General features: G+C 39.5%; 1 protein-coding gene across 4 annotated transcripts in view; it reads right to left on the bottom strand.

Annotated features, from left to right (window-relative positions):
- Nucleotides 1-18,680, bottom strand: part of Stk3 (serine/threonine kinase 3) — a 306,970-nt gene that overhangs the window by 124,480 nt on the left and 163,810 nt on the right. For all 4 annotated transcript variants that reach the window (XM_029469538.2, XM_021183619.3, XM_029469541.2 and 1 more), the window contains one exon: nucleotides 14,461-14,586. In XM_029469538.2, coding sequence (XP_029325398.1) covers nucleotides 14,461-14,586 — 126 coding nt within the window. The remainder of the gene's footprint in view (nucleotides 1-14,460; nucleotides 14,587-18,680) is intronic.

Here is an 18,680-nt window from a genome sequence, read left to right as displayed (position 1 = left end):
ATCAGAGAAGGATTGAACAAGCATTTGAACTAGAAATCATAAAGGCGGCTAGCAAGCACAGGTGCTGAGCTAAAAGCTAATATAATATAAAAGCTGGCCACACTAATCTGCCCCAGGATAAAAAAGCCTTTCCTCTTTAAAATAATAAAAAGAGGTGTCATGAAGAAAGTTATCACTGAGAACAGATGGGACACAAAACACCTATCCAAACTTTCCACCATATCCTAAAGCCAGTCCCTGGTACCTTGCCAATCCTTGGTTTCAGCCAAATGAATCACCCAAAGAGTAACAAGTCCAAAAGAAGAATCCACAACTGTCATGAGCCAAAGGAACAAGGTAAGCTTGACTCACACACTTAAGAGTTGGTCTGTTGTGTTTTTAAATTTATTCTTCTCTCATACATTACATCCCTACCACAGTTTTCCCTCCTTGACGCATCCCAGTCCCATCTCCCAGCACCTCTCCTCCCCAAATCCACTCCATTTCTCTTCAAAAACAAGAGCAGGAATATCAACCAAACTTGGCATAGCAAGTTACAATAAGACTAGAGACAAACCCTCATATCAAGAGAGGAAAGGTTCTCAAGAGCAGGGAGAATCAGAGACACCCTACCACCACTGTTAGGAGTCCCACAAGAACAGCATACTATACAACTGTAACATATATGCAGAGGACCTACATCAGACCCATGCATGGTCCCCGACTGTGGATTCAGTCTCTGTAAACTCCTGGTTAGTTGATTCTGTAAGCCATGTACTGTGGTGTCCTCAACAACTCTGGCTCCCACAATACTTCTTCCCTCTCTTCCATAGGATTCCCCAAGCTCTGCCCAGTGTTTACACGTGAGTGTCTGCATCTGTTCCCATCAGCTGCTAGGTGAAGTCTCTCAAATGACAACTGGGCTAGACAACAATAGATGAGTATAGCAAAATATCACAGGAACTGAAGTGGAAACTTAAGGGTTCTTTGGAAAGTCAGTTGTGTTGGATGGTGTTTTGCTGGGGCAAACGTGATGGAGTGTTTACCTGAAGAGGACAGGTGAAAGACTAGGGCAGACTCATGGAGGGATGTTTAGTTGAAGCAGGCACAGGAGAAAGGATGATCTTCTGAAGCAAGCACGTGAAAGGATGTGAGATGAAGGACTCTTTGCTAACACATGCATAGATCGGTCTGCCTTACACTGCTTAGTTGAGCTGCATTTGTTGGGACTCCAGAGAGAAACACACCAAGAACCTTTTGGTGGTGTGCTGCAGCTTCTTGCTGCTTCTGCAGACTCACTGATTGGCAGAGTGATGTCAGCTGAGACAGGTGCACAGACTGAGGTAAGACCCGCCCTGGAGGGCACATGATATTTGGAGGAAGTATAAATAGAGCTCAACAGACAGTGATGGAGGCTGAGCTTGGCTTGCTTATAGAGCTAGCTGTGCAACACTTGTGGGTCTTTGCTGATCTTAGATTCCCTGAGAGGGGCACAGCTGTGAACTTCTGGTGTTCCTGCTGGTCCCTCCTATAGACTTATGCTGAAGCTGTGGCCTGGCTGTTTCTGCTAGGTAGTGTCACCCCTGCTGATTAATGTTTGCTATCCTGACTCTACCAAACTGGACTGCTGGTGTATCCATGAATTGTTTGTCAGCAGCTGCTACTACTAACCTATGAACTGAACTGATGATTTCCAGACAACACAGATGAGGGTTGCTCCAAAGAATCTTTCTAAATAGGTCCACTTCCCCCATATCCTTTCTTTCCCACTACCTCTGGTGGATGGTAGACTAAAAGGGAAGTTAAAACGTTTGAAAACCATCATTAAAAATGAAATTAAAAAAAAAATAAAGTTACAAAGAACCATTTCATTGACTTCATTTATTTATTTATTTACTTTTGCCAGTCCTGTTTGGGTTCTATCCTAGGTGTCTGAACTGTCCAGTCTGGTTCCTGCCTTTCCAGGCAGTGTCAGATGTGAGCTCCCTTTCTTGGGGTAGGCCTGAAGTTGGACCAGTTGACCACATAGACAAGTTCTGAACCCCCACTCCCCAGTATATTTTGCAGGTAGGATAGAGTGTAGGTCAAAGGCTTTGTGGCTAGGCTGATGTCCTAGTCCCATTGCTAGGAGCCTTTGCTAGTTTATGAAAGATGGCTAGTTCAGAATCCATATCCCCCATTACTAGGAGTCTTTGCTAGGGTCACTCTCATAGGTTTAAGGGAGATTCCACTATACTAGGGTTCTATATCACTCAACAAACGTCTCTCAATTCCTTTCTTCTCTGCCCATACTCTCTTCCTCCTTCCTGCACACTCCCCACCTATTCCCCTCTGTTCCCATCCTCATGGACCACTGTCCACTAGCAAAATCTACTTTATTTCCTAAAAGTAGATCCATGTGTTCCCTACTTGAGCCCTCCTGGTTACTTAGCTTCTCTTGGTTGGTGGATTGTATCATGACTATCCTTTACTTAACAGCTAATATCTACTTAAAAGTGTATACATATCATGTTTGTCTTTCTAGATCTGGGTTATCTCACCCACAATGTTTTTTTTCTAGTTCCATCCACTTGCATGCACATTTCATGATGTCATTATTTTTAACAGCTGAGTAATACTCCAAAGTGTAAATGTACCACATTTTCTTTATCCAATCTTCTGTTGAGGGACATCTGGATTGTTCCTAGTTTCTGGCTATTATAAATAAAGCTGTTATGAACATAGTTGATCAAGTCCTTGTGTTAGGATGGAGCATCCTATGGGTATGTGCCCAAAAGTGGTATACCTGGGTCTTGAGGTGGATCAATTCCCAATTTTCTGAGAAATTTCCATATTGACTTCCATAGTGGGTATGCATTTGCACTCCCACTAGCAATGGAGGAGTGCTCCCTGTGGTCCATGTCCTTCCCAGCATGAGCTGTCACTTGTGTTTTTGATCTTAGTCATTCTGACAAGAGTAAAACAAAATTCTCAAAGTAGTTTTGATTTGCGTTTCTCTGATGACTAAGAATGTTGAATATTTAAGTGTTTCTGAGCCTGTGGAGAATTCTCTATTTAGATCTGCACTTCATTTTTTAACTGAATTACTTGTTTTGTTGATGTCTGGTTTCTTAAGTTCTTTATATATTTTGGATATTAGCCCTCTGTCAGATGTGCAGTTGGTGAAAATCTTTTCCCATTCTGTAGGCTCTGTTTTGTCTCAGTGATGGTTTTTGCCTTACACTCCTTTGCTTTTCAGTTTCATTTGGTCCCGTTTATTGATTGTCGATCCTATCACCTGTGCCATTGGTTTTCTGCTGGAGAAGATGTCTCCTATGCCAATGTGCTCAAGGCTATTCCCCACTTTCTCTTCCATCAAGTTATATGTATCTGTTTTTAGGATGAGGTCTTTCATTCAGTTGGACTCAAGGTTTGTGTAAGGTGACAGATATAGACCTATTTACATTCTGCTAACCTGGTGACATCCAGTTAGATCAGTACCATTTATAGAAGATGCTTTTTTTTGTCCATTGTATATTTCTGGCTTCTTTATCAAAAGTCAGGTGTCTATAGGTCTATAGATTTACATCTGGGCCTTCAATTTGATTCTACTCCATTGATTAACCTATCTTTTTAAATGCTAATGCCATGCAGTTTTTATTACTATAGCTCTGTATTACAACTTGAAGTCAAGGATGGTGAGACCTCTAGAAGTTCTTTTACTGTACAGTACTGTTTAAGATATCTGGGTTTTGAGCCGGGCGTGGTGGCGCACGCCTTTAATCCCAGCACTCGGGAGGCAGAGGCAGGCGGATTTCTGAGTTCGAGGCCAGCCTGGTCTACAAAGTGAGTGCCAGGACAGCCAGGGCTACACAGAGAAACCCGGTCTCGAAAAACCAAAAAAAAAAAGAAAAAAAAAAAAAAGATATCTGGGTTTTTATTTTTCCATATAAAATTGAGTATTGTTCCTTCAAGATTTATAAAGAATTGTGTTGAAATTTTGATGGGGATTGTCCTGATTCTGTAGATTGCTTTTGGTAAAATTGCCATGTTTATTATGTTAATCCTACTGATTCATAAGCATGGGAGATGCTATCTTCTGATACCTTCCTCAATTTCTTTCTTCAAAGGTTTGAAGTTCTTGTTATGCAGGTCTTTTACTTGCTTGGTTAGAGATATTCTAAGGTATTTTATATTATTTGTGGTTATTGTGAAGGGTTTTTTTTTTCCCTTATTTCTTTCTCATTCCATTTGTCATTTATATATAGAAAGGAAACTTTTTTTTAAATTAATCTTATACCCAGTCACTTCACTAAAGGTGTTTTACCACCTGTAGGAACTCTCTGGGAGAATTTTTGGGGTCACTTATGTATACTATTACTTCATCTCCAAATAACAATACTTTTACTTTCAAATTTTTATCCTTTTGATCTTCTTCAGTTTTCTTATTGCTCCAGCTAGAAATTTAAGTAAAATATTGAATAGATAGAGAGAGAGTAGACAGCCTTCTCTTGTTCCTGATTTTAGTGGAATTGTTTTGAGTTTCTCTCCATTTAATTTGATGTTGGCTGTCAACTTGCTCTAAATTGCCATTATGAAAAAGAAGAAAAAAAAAAAAAAAAGCCGGGCATGGTGGCGCACGCCTTTCACTCGGGAGGCAGAGGCAGGTGGATTTCTGAGTTCGAGGACAGCCTGGTCTACAAAGTGAGTTCCAGGACAGCCAGGGCTATACAGAGAAACCATGTCTCGAAAAACCAAAACCAAACCAAACCAAAACACAAATTGCCATTATGTCCCTTTTATCCCTAATCTCTCCAAGACTTTTATCACAAAGGGATGTTGGATTCTGTCAAAAGATTTTCAACATCAAATGAGATTATCATGTGGTAGTTTTCCCTTCAGTCTGTTTATATGGTGGGTAACACTGATGGATTTTCAATTTTGAACCATCTCTGAATCTCTGGGATAAAACCTATTTAATTATGGAAGATGATCTTTTTTGATGTGTTCTTGGATTCTGTGAGTATTTTGTTGTGTATTTTGGCATCTATGTTGTTGTGGGAAATTGTTTTGTTATTGTCTTTGTTAAATCTTTGCATGTTTTGGGTACCAGAAAGATTGTGGTGTTATATAATAAATCTAGAATGCTCCTTTTGTGTTTCTATTCTGGAATGGCTTGAATATTGGCATTAGCTCTTTAAAAGTCTGGTAGAATTCTGCACTGAAACCATCTGGCCCTGTTCTTTTATTTGTTTTTGTTTTGTTTTTTGCTTTTGTTTTTGTTGTTGTGAGATGTTTAATGACTACTTCTATTTCCTTAGGGGTTATAAGTCTGATCTGATCTTGATTTAATTTTGGTAAGTAGCATCTATCAGAAAAATTATCCATTTCTTTTAAGATTTTCCAATTTTGTGGAGTGCAGGTATTTAAAGTATGACATGATTCTTGGGATTTCTACCCTGCCTGTTGTTATGTGCCCTCAGTTTGTTAATTTGGATAGCCTTTCTGTCTTTTAGTTAGTTTGGACAGGGATTGTCTATCTGGCTGATTTTCTCAAAGAACTTGCTTCTTGTTTCATTGAATCTTTGTATTCTGTTTCTATTTTATTGATTTAAGCCCTCAATGGATTATTTCCTGCCTCCTACTCTTGACTGAGCTTCCATTTTTTTTATTCTAGAGCATCCAGGTGTGCTATAAAGTTGCTAGTATGAGATCTCGCCAATTGCTTTATGAAGGCACTTATGAAGTTTCCTCTTAGCACTGCATTCATTGTGTCCCATAAATCTGGATATGTTGTGTGTTCACTTTCACTGAATTTTAGGAAGTCTTTAATTTCTTTCTTTATTCCTGCCTTGATCCAGTAGTTATTCAGTAAAAGTAGATTTGTTTAGTTTCCATGAATTTGTAGGCTTTCTGTTGTTTGTTTTCGTTGAAATCCACCTTTAATCTGTGGTGGTCTGATACAATGCAGGGGGTTATTTCAATGTTCTTTTATGTGTTGAGACTTGTTTTACGACTAAGTATGTGGCTAATTTTAAACAATGTTCCATAAGATGTAGAGAGCATATCTTAGGTACTGTATGGAACCATCACCTGTCAATAAAAGCTGATGGCCAATTAGCTGAGGCAGGAAATAGGAGGGAGTTCTGTCTGGCAGAGTGGAACTCTGGGATAGAGCCAGTCACTCGAAAAGACTGACCCAGAACTCCAAGGAAAAAGACACATGGAACTGAGGAGAGGTAACTAGCCATGTGGCATTCATAGAATAAAAGGGTTAGTGAAGTTATAAGCTAGACAGGGAGTAAGCCAAATGTTGTGGCCTAGGCATTCATTCATAAATAGTCTCAGAGTCATTATTTCAGGAAACAGGGTCTAAGTGGGAAAGCCCACAGTTACAATGAGATGCTGAGAAGGCATATTATTTGACTTTGGGTATGATGTTCTATAGATATGTTAGGTCCATTTGGTTCATAACAGCTTTTTTTGTTTGTTTGTTTTTTGTTTTTTCAAGACAGGGTTTCTCTGTGTAGCCCTGGCTGTCCTGGAACTCACTCTGTAGACCAGGCTGGCCTCAAACTCAGAAATCCGCCTGCCTCTGTCTCCCAAGTGCTGGGATTAAAGGCATGCGCCACCACCGCCCGGCTTCATAACATCTTTTAGCTCCAGCATTTTGTTTAGTTTTTGTCTGAATGACTTGTCCATTGGTGAAAGTGGAGTATTAAAGTTTTCCACTAACAATGTGTGAGGGTGTGTGTGTGTTTTAAGCTTTAATAGTGTTTCCTTTGTAAGTGTGGGCGCCCTTGAGATTGGGGTGTAGATAGTAAGAACTGAAAGATCACCTACGTGGATTTTTCCTTTGATGAGCATGAAGTGTCCCTCCTTGTCTTGTTTGATCAATTTTAGTTTGAAGTCTAATTTATTAGATATTAGTATGGCCACACCAGCTTATTTCTCAGATCCATTTGCATGGAGAATCTTTTCTCTAACCTTTACTCTGAAGTAATATCTATCTTTGATGTTGAAAAGTGTTTCTTGTATGCAGAGGATACATTCCCTATTTCACATGCATTCTGTTAGTCTTTTTATTGGGAATTGAGTCCATTGATATTGAGAGAGATCAATGACTAATGAATGTTAATTCCTGTTATTTTGTTATTGTTGCTGTTGTTGTTGCTGTTATTGGTGGTGGTAGGGGTAATGGTGTGTGTGTGTCCATTCATTTGGTTTTGCTGCTGTAAGATTATTGCCTATGTTTTCGTGACTATAGTTAACCTCCTTGGGTTGGAGTTTTCCTTCTAGGGCTGGATCTGTGGATAGATATGGTTTAAATCATGAAATATCTTGGTTTTTTTTTTTCAGTCTATGGTGACTGCAGGGTATATGTGGTGGTTTGAATAAAAATGGTCCCTATAGTACCATAGGGAGTGGCAATAATAAGAGGTGCTGCCTTGATGGAGTATGTGTGAGTTTAGTGAAGGATGTATGTAACTAGGGGGTAGACTTTGAAGTCTCAGAAGCTCAAGCCTATCCAGTGTCACTGTCACTTCCTGCTGCCTGCTGATCCAGATGTAGAATTCTCAGCTGCTTCTTCAGTACCATGTCTGCCTGCAAGCAGCCATGCTTCCCATCTCCATTATGATAATGGACTAAATGTAAACCAGCTCCAATTAAAAGTTTTCCTATAAGAGTCGCGACAGTCATGGTGTTTGTTCACAGCAATAAAATCCTAAGTAAGACAGTACAGCAGTCTAAGCTGCCGTCTGTGGTCTCTTAGAATCTGTAGGACATCTGTCCAGGCACTTCTGACTTTTAGAGTTTCTACTGAGAAGTCAGGTATAATTTTAATAGGTCTGCCTTTATATGTTACTTTCTCTCTCTCTCTCTCTCTCTCTCTCTCTCTCTCTCTCTCTCTCTCTCTCTCTCTCTCTCTCTCTCTCTCTCTCTCTCTCTCCCTCCCTCCTACAGCTTTTAGTATTCATTCTTTCTTATGTTTGTTTGGTGTTTTTACGATTTTGAGGCAAGTGATTTTTTTTCTGGTCCAATCTATTTGGTGTTCTGTAAGTTTCTTGTACCTTTATAGGCATCTCCTTCTTTAGGTTAGGAAAATTTTCTTCTGTGATTTTGTTGAACATGCTTTCTGGACCTTTGAGCTGGAATTACTCTTCCTCTATTTAAATTACATATAGGTTTGGCCTTTTCATAGCATCCCAGTCTTCCTGGATGTTTTGTGGCAGAGATTCTTTAGACTTAACATTTTCCTTCACTGATGTATTCATTTCTTCTATTTCTTCTATCACACCTTCAAGGTCTGAATGTTTCTCTTCCATCTCTTTTTTTTTTAATTTTTAATATTTTTATTACATATTTTACTCAATTACATTTCCAATGCTATCCCAAAAGTCCCCCATAGCGCCCCCCACTTCCCTACCCACCCATTCCCATTCTTTTGGCCCTGGCATTCCCCTATATTGGGGCATATAAAGTTTGCAAGTCCAATGGGCCTCTCTTTCCATTGATGGCCGACTAGGCCATCTTTCGATACATATGCAGCTAGAGACAAGAGCTCCGGGGTTCTGGTTAGTACATCATGTTGTTCCAACAATAGGGTTGCAGATCCCTTTAGCTCCTTGGGTACTTTCTCTAGCTTCTCCATTGGGAGCCCTGTGATACATCCAATAGCTGACTGTGAACATCCACTCCTGTGTTTGCTAGGCCCCGGCATCGTCTCACAAGAGACAGCTATATTTGGGTCCTTTCAGCAAAATCTTGCTAGTGTATGCAATGGTGTCAGCATTTAGAAGCTGCTTATGGGATGGATCCCTGGATACGGCAGTCTCTAAATGGTCCATCCTTTCATCACAGCTACGAACTTTGTCTCTGTAACTCCTTCCCTGGGTGTTTTGTTCCCAATTCTAAGAAGGGGCACAGTGTCCACACTTTGGTCTTCATTCTTCTTGAGTTTCATGCGTTTAGCAAATTGTATCTCATATCTTGGGTATCCTAAGTTTTGGGCTAATATCCACTTATCAGTGAATACATATTGTGTGAGTTCTTTTGTGATTGTGTTACTTCACTCAAGATGATGCCCTCCAGGTCCATCCATTTGGCTAGGAATTTCATAAATTCATTCTTTTTAATAGCTGAGTAGTACTCCATTGTGTAAATGTACCATAATTTCTGTATCCATTCCTCTGTTGAGGGACATCTGGGTTCTTTCCAGCTTCTGGCTATTATAAATAGGGCTGCTATGAACATAGTGGAGCATGTGTCCTTTTTACCGGTTGGGACATCTTCTGGATATATGCCCAGGAGAGGTATTGCTGGATCCTCCGGTAGTACTATGACCAATTTTCTGAGGAACCGCGAAACTGATTTCCAGAGTGGTTGTACAAGCTTGCAATCCCACCAACAATGGAGGAGTGTTCCTCTTTCTCCACATCCTCGCCAGCATCTGCTGTCACCTGAATTTTTGATCTTAGCCATTCTGACTGGTGTGAGGTGGAATCTCAGGGTTGTTTTGAGTTGCATTTCCCTGATGATTAAGGATGTTGAACATTTTTTCAGGTGCTTCTCTGCCATTCGGTATTCCTCAGGTGAAAATTCTTTGTTCAGTTCTGAGCCCCATTTTTTAATGGGGTTATTTGACTTTCTGGAGTCCACCTTCTTGAGTTCTTTATATATATTGGATATTAGTCCCTTATCCGATTTAGGATAGGTGAAGATCCTTTCCCAATCTGTTGGTGGTTTTTTTGTCTTATTGATGGTGTCTTTAGCCTTGCAGAAGCTTTGCAGTTTCATGAGGTCCCACTTGTCAATGCTCGATCTTACAGCACAAGCCATTACTGTTCTATTCAGGAATTTTTCCCCTGTGCCCATATCTTCAAGGCTTTTCCCCACTTTCTCCTCTATAAGTTTCAGTGTCTCTGGTTTTATGTGTAGTTCCTTGATCCACTTAGACTTGACCTTAGTACAAGGAGATAGGAGTGGATCGATTCGCATTCTTCTACATGTTAACAACCAGTTGTGCCAGCACCATTTGTTGAAAATGCTGTCTTTCTTCCACTGGATGTTTTTAGCTCCCTTGTCGAAGATCAAGTGACCGTAGGTGTGTGGGTTCATTTCTGGGTCTTCAATTCTATTCCATTGGTCTATTTGTCTGTCATTATACCAGTACCATGCAGTTTTTATCACAATTGCTCTGTAGTAAAGCTTTAGGTCCGGCATGGTGATTCCACCAGAGGTTCTTTTATCCTTGAGAAGAGTTTTTGCTATCCTAGGTTTTTTGTTATTCCAGATGAATTTGCAGATTGCACTTTCTAATTCGTTGAAGAATTGAGTTGGAATTTTGATGGGGATTGCATTGAATCTGTAGATTGCTTTTGGCAAGATAGCCATTTTTACAATGTTGATCCTGCCAATCCATGAGCATGGGAGATCTTTCCATCTTCTGAGATCTTCTATAATTTTTTTCTTCAGAGACTTGAAGTTTTTATTATACAGATCTTTCACTTCCTTAGTTAGAGTCACGCCAAGATATTTTATATTATTTGTGACTATTGAGAAGGGTGTTGTTTCCCTAATTTCTTTCTCAGCCTGTTTATTCTTTGTGTAGAGAAGGGCCATTGATTTGTTTGAGTTAATTTTATATCCAGCTACTTCACTGAAGCTGTTTATCAAGCTTAGGAGTTCTCTGGTGGAATTTTTAGGGTCACTTATATATACTATCATATCATCTGCAAAAAGTGATATTTTGACTTCATCTTTTCCAATTTGTATCCCTTTGATCTCCTTTTGTTGTCGAATTGCTCTGGCTAGGACTTCAAGTACAATGTTGAATAGGTATGGAGAAAGTGGACAGCCTTGTCTAGTCCCTGATTTTAGAGGGATTGCTTCAAGCTTCTCACCATTTACTTTGATGTTGGCTACTGGTTTGCTGTAGATTGCTTTTATCATGTTTAGGTATGGGCCTTGAATTCCTGATCTTTCCAAGACTTTTATCATGAATGGGTGTTGGATCTTGTCAAATGCTTTTTCCGCATCTAACGAGATGACCATGTGGTTTTTGTCTTTGAGTTTGTTTATATACTGGATTACGTTGATGGATTTCCGTATATTGAACCATCCCTGCATCCCTGGGATGAAACCTACTTGGTCAGGATGGATGATTGTTTTGATGTGTTCTTGGATTCGGTTAGCAAGAACTTTATTGAGGATTTTTGCATCAATATTCATAAGGGATATTGGTCTGAAGTTTTCTATCTTTGTTGGGTCTTTTTGTGGTTTAGGTATCAGAGTAATTGTGGCTTCATAGAATGAGTTGGGTAGAGTACCTTCTGTTTCTATTTTGTGGAATAGTTTGTGAAGAACTGGGATTAGATCTTCTTTGAAGGTCTGATAGAACTCTGCACTAAACCCATCTGGTCCTGGGCTTTTTTTAGTTGGGAGACTATTAATGACTGCTTCTATTTCTTTGGGGGATATAGGGCTGTTTAGATCATTAACCTGATCTTGATTCAACTTTGGTACCTGGTATCTGTCTAGGAACTTCTCCATTTCATCCAGGTTCTCCAGTTTTGTTGAGTATAGCCTTTGGTAGAAGGATCTGATGGTGTTTTGGATGTCTTCAGGATCTGTTGTTATGTCTCCTTTTTCATTTCTGATTTTGTTAATTAGGATGCTTTCCCTGTGCCCTCTAGTGAGTCTGGCTAAGGGTTTATCTATCTTGTTGATTTTCTCAAAGAACCAGCTCCTTGATTGGTTGATTCTTTGAATAGTTCTTCTTGTTTCCACTTGGTTGATTTCGCCCCTGAGTTTGATTATTTCCTGCCGTCTACTCCTCTTGGGTGAATTTGCTTCCTTTTGTTCTAGTGCTTTTAGGTATGTTGTCAAGCTGCTAATGTGTGCTCTCTCTAGTTTCCTTTTGGAGGCACTCAGAGCTATGAGTTTTCCTCTTAGAAATGCTTTCATTGCGTCCCATAAGTTTGGGTATGTTGTGGCTTCATTTTCATTGAACTCTAAAAAGCCCTTAATTTCTTTCTTTATTCCTTCTTTGACCAAGGTATCATTGAGAAGAGTGTTGTTCAGTTTCCACGTGAAGGTTGGCTTTCTATTATTTATTTTGTTATTGAAGATCAGCCTTAGTCCATGGTGATCTGATAGGATGCATGGGACAATTTCAATATTTTTGTATCTGTTGAGGTCTGTTTTGTGACCAATTATGTGGTCAATTTTGGAGAAAGTACCATGAGGTGCTGAGAAGAAGGTATATCCTTTTGTTTTAGGATAGAATGTTCTGTAGATATCTGCCAGATCCATTTGATTCATAACTTCTGTTAGTTTCACTGTGTCCCTGTTTAGTTTCTGTTTCCACGATCTGTCCATTGGTGAAAGTGGTGTGTTGAAGTCTCCCACTATTATTGTATGAGGTGCAATGTGTGCTTTGAGATTTACTAAAGTTTCTTTAATGAATGTGGCTGCCTTTGTATTTGGAGCATAGATATTCAGGATTGATAGTTCCTCTTGGAGGATTTTACCTTTGATGAGTATGAAGTGTCCCTCCCTGTCTTTTTTAATGACTTTGGGTTGGAAGTCAATCTTATCAGATATTAGAATGGCTACTCCAGCTTGTTTCTTCATACCATTTGCTTGGAAAATTGTTTTCCAGCCTTTCATTCTGAGGTAGTGTCTATCTTTTTCTCTAAGATGAGTTTCCTGTAAGCAGCAAAATGTTGGGTCTTGTTTGTGTAGCCAGTTTGTTAGTCTATGTCTTTTTATCGGTGAGTTGAGTCCATTGATATTAAGAGATATTAAGGAAAAGTAATTGTTGTTTCCTGTTATTTTTGTTGTTAAAGTTAGCATTCTGTTCTTGTGGCTGTCTTCTTTTAGGTTTGTCCATCTCTTGTATTGTTAGTGATGCTTGTATCTGTAGTTGCTGTCACTCACTAGATCTCCATTTACAGAAGCCCCTCAGTCTGTGTTTTCTTTATTACTTCTATTCCATCTCAGGCCTGGACCATTTTATTAATTTCCTTCAACTGGTTATTTTTCTTGGCTTTCCTTAAGGGATTTATTCATTTCTTCCAATTTTTTGTCTTTTCTTTGGTTTCTTAAAGACATGTATTCATTTTCTCTTTAAGGACCTCTATCATCTTCATAAAGTTGGTTTTAAGGTCATTTCCTTGTGTTTCTGTAGTGTTGGAATATTCAGGGCTTGCTGTAGTATGATAGCTGAGTTCTGGTGGTGACATCACCCTGGCTGTTGAGGATCACACTGTTACACTGGTATCTAGGCATCTGGGTTTGGGGCAATTATAGGGTGCTGACTCTGAGTTTGCCTTTGTTAGATGGGTTTTTTCCCCCTTTTGTTTCTGTTTCCTCTCTGGTATTCTGGATGGAGTGGCCTCCAGTTGAGCAAGGAGTTTCTTCCCAGATGGGGGTCTTCCACCAGAACTGGGATCTGGGACATGGTGACAGGGAGCAGGGGAGCACCTGGGAGTAGGCACTAAGTAGGGACAGTCAATGGGCAGGAGGCCTACCTAGAGTTCTGGTGGCCAGTGTAGCCTCTGGTTGAGCAGAGGGCTTCCACAAAACTCACTTAAAAAAGTTTTAATCATTGAAATAAACAAAGCTTTCTATAGACTTATTTATAAAGAGCTATTAAGTATTATCATATTATAAGTTTACTATTTAAAACTTAAAATATCCAAAAAATTTTTAAATAACTGGCAAGCACATCCATTAAAACGTTACGAGCTGACGAACCAGCCTGCCCCATCTTAGGCTTAAAGCCATCTGTGGTTAAGACAAACTAGATTCATTCCTGATTCATTCCTCAAACCTCTATTTTCAAAGACTGGACTATACCTTATCTACAAATGGTTCTATATTGCCTGTTCCAGGAATGGCAATCATGTCTTTGTTTCTATGACCATCCATGATGACCTCGCTATGGCTCACTTGCTATGCCCACCTTGCAACGATGTCTTTTCTTCAGGGAGACTAACTTGCCATGTAATCCCATCCCATGTTTTCCCGAAGAAAAGCCAGAAGAAAATCCTGGCCCCAGAGCAATCAAGTCCAAAGTCCTTCACAGTAGAATTTATTACTCTACTAGTCTGCTCTCTGCATAGAGATCCAAGAGGGCATTTAGTACTGCTCTCAAATATCACTATATTATATGCAGGCCAAAATGTACAATCAGGGAATCAGAACAAATATAAAGGAAAGAAAGACATGGCAAGGAACTACCCCATCTCCAATCAAAGTATCATGAAAATGTGACAAAAATTCAAGGTGTGAAGTGCCTATAAAGTCCTCTGAATCAACTCTGTTTCCACCAATCACTGATTCTCACCAGAAAGGAGAGTAAAAGAAATATTTAAACATCATTTGTGTATCAAATTAGCAAGAACAATCCTTAAAAGATTTTAAGGAACAAAATAAAATTACTCAAAAATGACCCAGATGATTTAAAGAATCAGCCTCCTGAGACTAATTACCAACCGAGTTTTCTTCCTCCTCCTCTAGCTCCCGCTGCTGCTCTTCATGCCTTTTGGCTTTGATTTCCATGGCTTCTGCAATCAGGTCTCTTAATATCGACACAGGTTTTGCATTCTTGATAAAAGGATGCTAAAAAGACAGAGTTAAATGGCATAAAATCAGATTTTTCTGGTTTATAACCAACAACTTTAAAACACCCATAACTTCTAACCAGGATAATACACTACAATAATTATTTTACATACAACTAATATGTTAATTAATAAAATAGCATTTTGTTTGCTTTAGGAAAAATGCTTTTAAGTTCACTTATTATCAAAAACATCCTAAGCATACAGAAAAAAATATAATCTTAAAGATTATAATCTTAAAGATATAATTGTTAAAAGTGGGCATTAGGTGGTAAAAGTATTTCAAATATTTAAAGATAATTAATGATCACAAGTAAAAGTAAACTTATTTTAGCACTGTTGAAGAATTTAATGAATCATAGTAATTTGATGGGCAAACAAAGGGGAGCAGTCTCGTTACTTCCACCTCATTTCATTCTACTGTGTCTTGACTTGTTTACTCACTTCCAACCAAGACAGAGAATTACCTACCAAACTACTGCTTCAGTTGAGTCTTGTTTTTTCTTTACTTCCCTGATCTAGAAATGATTAAACTCTCTATTATTTTATATCGTGTACTTTTGATAAGTAAAAGAATAACCGTTTAAGTTTACTTTTAAATTACACTTTAAAAGTGTGCACGTAACTAACCAGTACCCTGGAGCTCTTGACTCTAGCTGCATATGTATCAAAAGATGGCCTAGTCGGCCATCACTGGAAAGAGAGGCCCATTGGACATGCAAACTTTAAATGCCCCAGTACAGGGGAACGCCAGGGCCAAAAAGGGGGAGTGGGTGGGTAGGGGAGTGGGGGGTGGGTATGGGGGACTTTTTGGATAGCATTGGAAATGTAATTGAGGAAAATACGTAATAAAAAAAAAATTTTAAAAAAAGTGTACACATGTATGTCTGTGTTTAGGGGACACCTAGTAGGAGTCAGCTCTTTCCTTCCATCATGTGGGTCCCAAGGATTGAACTCAGGTCAACATATCTGGCAGCAAATGCCTTTCCTATCTAAGTTACCTCATCAGGCTGAGTGGACCTAAATCTCACTGATGAGCACAGCACAAGAGACAGTAGAGGAAAAATATATGGCACAAATAAACTTATTTAGAGACAATAATCTAGCTTCAAAATGCAACGCTCATAATCATTTACTAGTATATATAATCAGAGGAAAGAAGCCCTGTGTATTTTAATAAAGTCTAATAGAACACAAAAATATAATCAGATAAAAAAAATCTAGTGATGAAAAATTAGACACCTCGAAGGGGCTTTAACATGGTAAACAATTTGATAAAACTATCAAATAAAAAAAAATCAAGTAAGGGGGAAAATAGCTATGAGTAAGAATCTTACCATGATTTGAAAGTCCTAATGAATTCTTTAGGATAGTTAACGTCACCATCAGATAAAGCCCACTCTATTGACAAATCCTCAAGGCTCCTGGTCATCCAACCAAAAGAGGCCTCCTGCACCCTGAGCTAACTGCTAAGGGAAGAAAGCCCGGAGCCCTCACCTCCCTTTCAGCTGGTTATCAGCACTCACTCATAACTCAGTCTTCCCTGGGAGTGTGAACTCCAGTGCTATGTGCCATTTGTGGCATATACTTCTCCATGCCTTCTTCCTTCTATGCTATAGGATACTTACGATACAACTCTCAAAAACTACAAGATAAAAGAGAGTGCCCAAAGAGAATAAACATAAGTAGAAGGATCACTCACTCAAAAAAGGAAGAAACAGGTAAACAAATGTGCACTGCCCTTGAGGAATTTATCACCCCAAATTAGGAAGACAAATACATAGTTTAAAGTTATAGCTTGCCATACAAGTTATATTGGTGATGGTTTAGCACAACATCCAAGTAAAAGAGAAAGGCAGAAACAGAATAAGCTGCGAGTATGCTTTGCTGTAGATTGCGAGCTCGGCATATGCCAGGCCCTAGGGGCTGTCTCCAGCAGCCCCATATCTGCCTCACAGAATGACAAGCAATTCACAGTATGAAGAGAATGAAAAAGAAACAAAGACAAAACGTATGGTGAGAACTTAGTGGAATGATCTGTGTCGTCTAGTTAACAATACTATCCAATGTCCTCTGAGCCTAAGATGGAGTTAACAGCAAGGCAACTAAGCCAAGTGTTTAATATGAAAAGCCTGGATTTTACATGAGACCATCCTTAATAAACAAATTAGAGAATAACATATACGAAAAATGTTGATAACATTAATTTACAATTTACAGTGGAATTTATTAATAAAATACCATGGCAAGATACAGGTATGAATTATTAAGGGTCCGAGCTAGACAATTCCCCAAAATTGAGAGGAAATATAAATTAGATGGGGAAAGAAGAAAGATTCTGTGGCAACAAAATATTAGTCAAAGAGCCCATGAACACATAAGCAAAAGGAAGTAGAACAGGGGAAGATTTAAACAACCCAGCAGCCATACATTTCAGATTCTGCATCCCTTTGGACTTCAGATGCTCTGATTAAGAGATGCTCAAGTATATATATACAAATCTAATCTAGAAGAACTCAACACTTCTGGTCCCCAGCATCTTAGGTGGGGACATTCAACCTGTGTGAACAGAACTAACTGATCAGTACTATAAAAGCAGAACCGATAGAATTACAGCCTTCAAAAAAAAAAAAAAAAGGGATATAAAAATCTTAACCGGGACTATATTTTGTTATCTTCTCAGGGAAAACAAAGCCAACATTTTAAGCCAGTTATATCTCAGTTCCAAAGTGTATTTTAATTTTTTATCATTTAGTATAAATTAACTACAGTGCTCTAGTTAGAGCTAAATATTATGAACCTAATTTATCTAATTCCACATGTATTCCTGCTTTCTCTGAATAACAGCTACAGATATGACTGTAACCAATGAAGAGAAATTGGCAAGCTACCCATGGAGGTATTCCTGGAATCCTAGTAGTCAGAAAGCTAAGTCGGGGACATCTTAAGTTCAAGGATGATCTATATGCTATACAAAGAGATACTATGTCAAACATACACACACAGAGAGAGAGAGAGAGAGAGAGAGAGAGACAGAGACAGAGACAGAGAGACAGAGAGACAGAGAGAGAGAGAGTAGGGGGAAGAGAATAATCTCTGGGAAGTAGAGGGAGAGTGAGATCTGGGAGGGAGAGAGGAGGGGGAAGGGAAGGGGGGTAGTTCAGATATGGGAGGAGATAGGGGAGAAGTACAAAGGGTCAGGAATTTGAAAGTAGATGTGTAGCAGTGGGGAATGGGGAATTGAGAGTAGCCACTAGAAAGTCCCAGATACTGGGGACCCAAGAGGTCCCCAGGACCCAACAGGGAGGACTTTAGACAAAATACTCAACAAAGGGGAGACAGAACCTGTAGAGACCATAACCAGTAGAATAGCCATGGCCCCCAGTTGAGGGATGGGGCCACCCACACACCTCAAAAATATTAATCCAGAATTCTTCCTGTCAAAAGGGAATGAAGGGACAAAGAGTGGAACAGAAACTGAAAGAAAGGCCATGCAGAGACTGCCCCATCTAGGGATCCATGCCATTTGCTGATACCAAACCCAGACATTATTGCTGATGCCAAGAAGTGCTTACTGACAGGAGCTCAGTAGAGCTGTCTCCTGAGAGGCTTTGCCAGAGCTGGACCAATACAGATGTGGATGCATCAGACTGAGCACGGGGACTCCAATGGGGAAATTAGGGCAAGGACTGTAGGAGCTGAAGGGGTTTGCAACCTCATAGGAAGAACAACAATATCAACCAACCAACCAACCCCTGAAAGCTCCCAGGGACTAAACCACCAACCAAAGAGTACATAGGTAGTACCCATGGCTCCAGCTGGACATGTAGCAGAGGACTGCCTTATCTGGCATCACTGGGAGGGGAGCCCCTTGGTCCTGTGGAGGTTCCCAGGGTAGGGGAATGCTAAGGTGCTGAGGCAGGAGTGGGTGGGCAGAGGGAAAGATAAGGATCTGCTGTGAGCCTACATGATTGCCTGGTGGAGCAATGTGTGACTTTTGAGTATGTTTTTTTGAAGATATATTGTACAGTTTTCTTTAAATTTAAATTCTTGGAATATTTTTGAAATCCACCTAATGCTAATGCTTGATTC

The sequence above is a fragment of the Mus caroli genome, unplaced genomic scaffold, assembly GCF_978045245.1.
Source record: "Mus caroli unplaced genomic scaffold, Mus_caroli_1 scaffold_16, whole genome shotgun sequence".
Lineage (NCBI taxonomy): Eukaryota > Metazoa > Chordata > Mammalia > Rodentia > Muridae > Mus > Mus caroli.
This window is presented reverse-complemented; position numbering and strand designations above follow the sequence as displayed.